The sequence below is a fragment of the Octopus bimaculoides genome, chromosome 1, assembly GCF_001194135.2.
Source record: "Octopus bimaculoides isolate UCB-OBI-ISO-001 chromosome 1, ASM119413v2, whole genome shotgun sequence".
NCBI lineage: Eukaryota > Metazoa > Mollusca > Cephalopoda > Octopoda > Octopodidae > Octopus > Octopus bimaculoides.
The window spans coordinates 182334771-182338633 of NC_068981.1; the positions used below are offsets into that span (position 1 = coordinate 182334771).

The 3863-nt window shown below is 40.0% G+C and overlaps 1 protein-coding gene across 2 annotated transcripts in view; it reads left to right on the forward strand.

Annotated features, from left to right (window-relative positions):
- LOC106872720 (tetratricopeptide repeat protein 30A) overlaps positions 1-3863 on the forward strand; it is a 28577-nt gene that overhangs the window by 15975 nt on the left and 8739 nt on the right. The window contains exon 11 of one of the 2 annotated variants that reach the window (XM_014919802.2): positions 652-728. In XM_014919802.2, coding sequence (XP_014775288.1) covers positions 652-728 — 77 coding nt within the window. The remainder of the gene's footprint in view (positions 1-651; positions 729-3863) is intronic. The other variant, XM_014919803.2, reaches the window with a different exon arrangement.

The window sequence follows — 3863 nt, forward strand, 5'->3', positions numbered from 1 at the left end:
TAAGGGATTTGATAGGGTTGCCTGGCCTTTCAACAACCTTAATTCTTAGCTTAAGTTTGTCTAGGGCCCTTCTAAAGCGGTACGCCAGTTCGCCTCTAGGGGTGGTGTTGACGAACATGACGCTTTGGTACTTGTGGCTATTGTACCATGAGCTTGCCTTCCCTATTTTCTTCTTAGTTCTTTCTATGGTGTTCCATGATTTGCTCCTATAGAGTGGGCAAATCCCATTCCTATCGTTGCGTTTGATTGTTTCAAACTTCTTCATAGCTCCTTTGTAAACCCTGATCCTTTCTTTATGGCTGTAACCCGAGAACTGCATGCGGTGGACGAAATGTTGTATATGTCTCTTTAATTCTGTATATATATATATATATATATATAGCCCACTCTATGGAGTGGTTGGTGTTAAGAAGGTTATTCAGCTGTAAAAAACCATGACTAAACAGACAAAGAAGCATAGCGCAAGCTTCTGCTTGGCCATCTCCTGTCAAACCATCCAACCCATGCCAGCATGGAAGGAGGACGTTAAACGATGATGATAGATAAATAGATAGATTGATGGATATATGTCTAATGTATTTCTGAATGTCTCTCTACTTCTGTGTTAATGTCTCAGGGTTGCCATTATTATTATATTTCCCACAATTCAAGGTACAGCAGTCAAAGCAAAATGGTGATGAAGAAGCCTTAAAGAAAGCTGTGAATGAATATGATGATGCACTGGAAACGTAAGCTCAGAATTTATTTGTCATTTACATCTCTTTTGGCTCTGAATTTCTTAAAAGTTGCAGGTGTGGAGGTGTCGTTAAGAAGTTTGCTTCCAAGTTACATGGCTTTAGGTTCAGTCCCACTGCTTAGCACCTTGGGAAAATGTCTTCTACTATATCCCTGGTGTTGACTGAAGCCTTGTGAGTAGATTTAGTAGATGGAAACTGAAACAAACCTGCCATATATATATATATCATCATCATCATCATCGTTGTCGTTTAATGTCCGCTTTCCATGCTAGCATGGGTTGGACAATTTGACTGAGGACTGGTGGACCAGAAGGCGACACCAGGCTCCAATCTGATTTGGCAGAGTTTCTACAGCTGGATGCCCTTCCTAACACCAACCACCCCGAGAGTGTATTGGGTGCTTTTACATGCCACCGGCACGAATGCCAGTCAGTCCCTCTCTCTCTCTTTTGGAGAGGCACAAACACATACACAGACATATACACACACAGCAGTAACTTCCGCCTACCAAATTCAATCACAGAGCTTCAGTCGGCTGTAGAAACTCTGCCAGATCAGATTGGAGACTGGTGCAGCCATCTGGTTCGCCAGTCCTCAGTCAAATTGTCCAACCCATGCTAACATGGAAAGCGGACGTTAAACGATGATGATGAATATATATATGTGTGTGTGTGTGAAAATGTGTATATTTGTGTTTCCTTGTTCCAGTATTATATGGTGGTTGTAAATGAATGACATTCATTTCCAGTATTCTGCAAAAATATGTTTGACCTTGGAGAAATATTACTTTGCTTGGAAACAGATAGGGGATGTCAACAAGAAGACATCTGGCCATAGAGAGTCTGCCTCTTAACTCTATCTAACCCATGCAAGCATGGAAAAGTGGATGCTAAAGCACTGATGGTGTATAATAGATTGTTTTTTCCTTTGCATTAAATTTTTATTATATATTTCAGTCAGTAGAAGGAGAAAGAACTATGAGAGAGACAGTCGTCATCATCATCATCATCTTCATTTAATGTCTGTTGTCCATGCTGGCATGGGTTGGACGGTTTGACTGGGCTGGCATGTTGGAAGGCTGCACCAGACTCCAGTCTGATTTGGCATGGTTTTCTACGGCTGGATGCCATTCCTAACACCAACCACTCCGAGAGTGTAACAGGTGCTTTTATGTGCCATTTGCGTGACACTGGGGTGCATTTATGTGCCACTGGCACGATACTGTGGTGCATTTATGTGCCACTAGCATGGGTGCCAATTTGTATGACATTGGTATCTGCCACAACTGCGATTTTGCTTGGCTTGATGGGTCTTAACTGCATTAAAATATATTTTAGAGAATATGTCTTTTTCTTTTATTAACTGCAATTTGAGCGTGATCATTACCAACGTCACCTTACTGGCACGTGAAAAGACATTCGAGCGAGTTCGTTGCCAGTGCCCCTGGACTGGCTCTTGTGCAGATGGCACATAAAATACACCATTTCGAGCGTGGCCGTTGCCAGTACCTCCTGACTGGCCTTCGTGCCGGTGGCACGTAAAAGCACCCACTACACTCTCGGAGTGGTTGGCGTTAGGAAGGGCATCCAGCTGTAGAAACTCTGCCAAATCAGATTAGAGCCTGGTGTAGCCATCTGGTTCACCAGTCCTCAGTCAAATCGTCCAACCCATGCTAGCATGGAAAGCAGACGTTAAAAAGAAAGAAAAGAAAAAAAATAGATTCTGTTGTTATTCACTAAAACTAACTTCCTTTTACTTGTTTATAATGTTAGACAAACTAATTACAATAGTACCCTGTTTTATCATCAGAATTCTATAATGCCTTTCCTTAATAATTCCTAAACACTTCAAACATTATCCTCTTACAGGAAGAAAACAAAAAAAAAACATCAAAAGTTTACAAGTACTCTAAACATTCTTTATACTTGAGCTTGTAATTTCTATATGTGTGGCATATATATATATATATATAAAAAAGAAAGAAACAGGAAAAAACAACAAAACTCAATTAGATGTACACAGTAAATATATTAGATTGATACTTAGTGAAAGTTTTAGATAGGAAAATAGGAGTGGAAATGATGTTTTTAGCCTGGTTCTGTGCCAAAAATATCCAGAGAAGAGGAAAATGAAAAAGAAGCAGAAAGTCTGGAAAACGCATGTGTGTCCATTCCATGGCTGGAAAATAACTGACCAGAAATTGGAGGGAGATAGAGAATATAGGTTTTGATGGTGGAAGATTGTGAAAAACGCCATAGTGTATGTTTGTGGAGTGTATATGCATGCAAATGTTTCTGTGTGTATGGGGGGATGGTAGTATGTGTGTGCATGGGAGACAATGGCAGTAGATGGACGTGGGGTTCAGGGGCTGGGTGATGCATGTGTGAGTGCATGGATGTGTGGTTGTGTGTGTATGTTATTGTTTGCATGTGTGTATATGGGTGAGTGCAAGTGTATGGCTGTCTGTGTGAGTGTGTGTGTGTTTGTGTATGTATATGGGTGAGTGTATGTTAGTGTTGGTAATGAGGTTTTTGTACATGCTAGGCTATGGAAACTTATGTGTGTGTGTACAGTAGATATGTATGTTGTGAGAGGGGGATATAAGTTGTGTATGTGGGTGTGTAGACATATGTGGACAATAAAAAGAAAAAAAATGTTAGCAATTATAATATTTGGCAGTTGCTGCAACTTTTACATTTATGCCAATAATTTCTTTTTCTGCACATTAATAATTTGGGTGTTAAATAGTTGTGGTTCTCTAAAAAGGATTCCATCATAATTCTGGACCATTATTCAATGGGCTTTATAATTCTTATAGAGGTTTAAACCTTTCGATACCAACCCGGCTGAAACTGCCCCTGGCTCTGTAGTACAAATGTCTTGTTTGCATAAGTTCTGAATTAAAATCTTCCACCAAACCTTAGTCACAATTTCTGTTCCTAACACTAGCTTAATAACAACTAAGTTATTTTACTAAATTCTTTGTTATATTTAAAATTAATTGAAAGAAATACATGGCTCCAGGTTCAGTGGCACTTTGGGCAAGTGTCTTCTACTATAGCCTCGGGCCGACCAAAGCCTTGTGAGTGGATTTGGTAGACGGAAACTGAAAGAAGCCCATTGTAT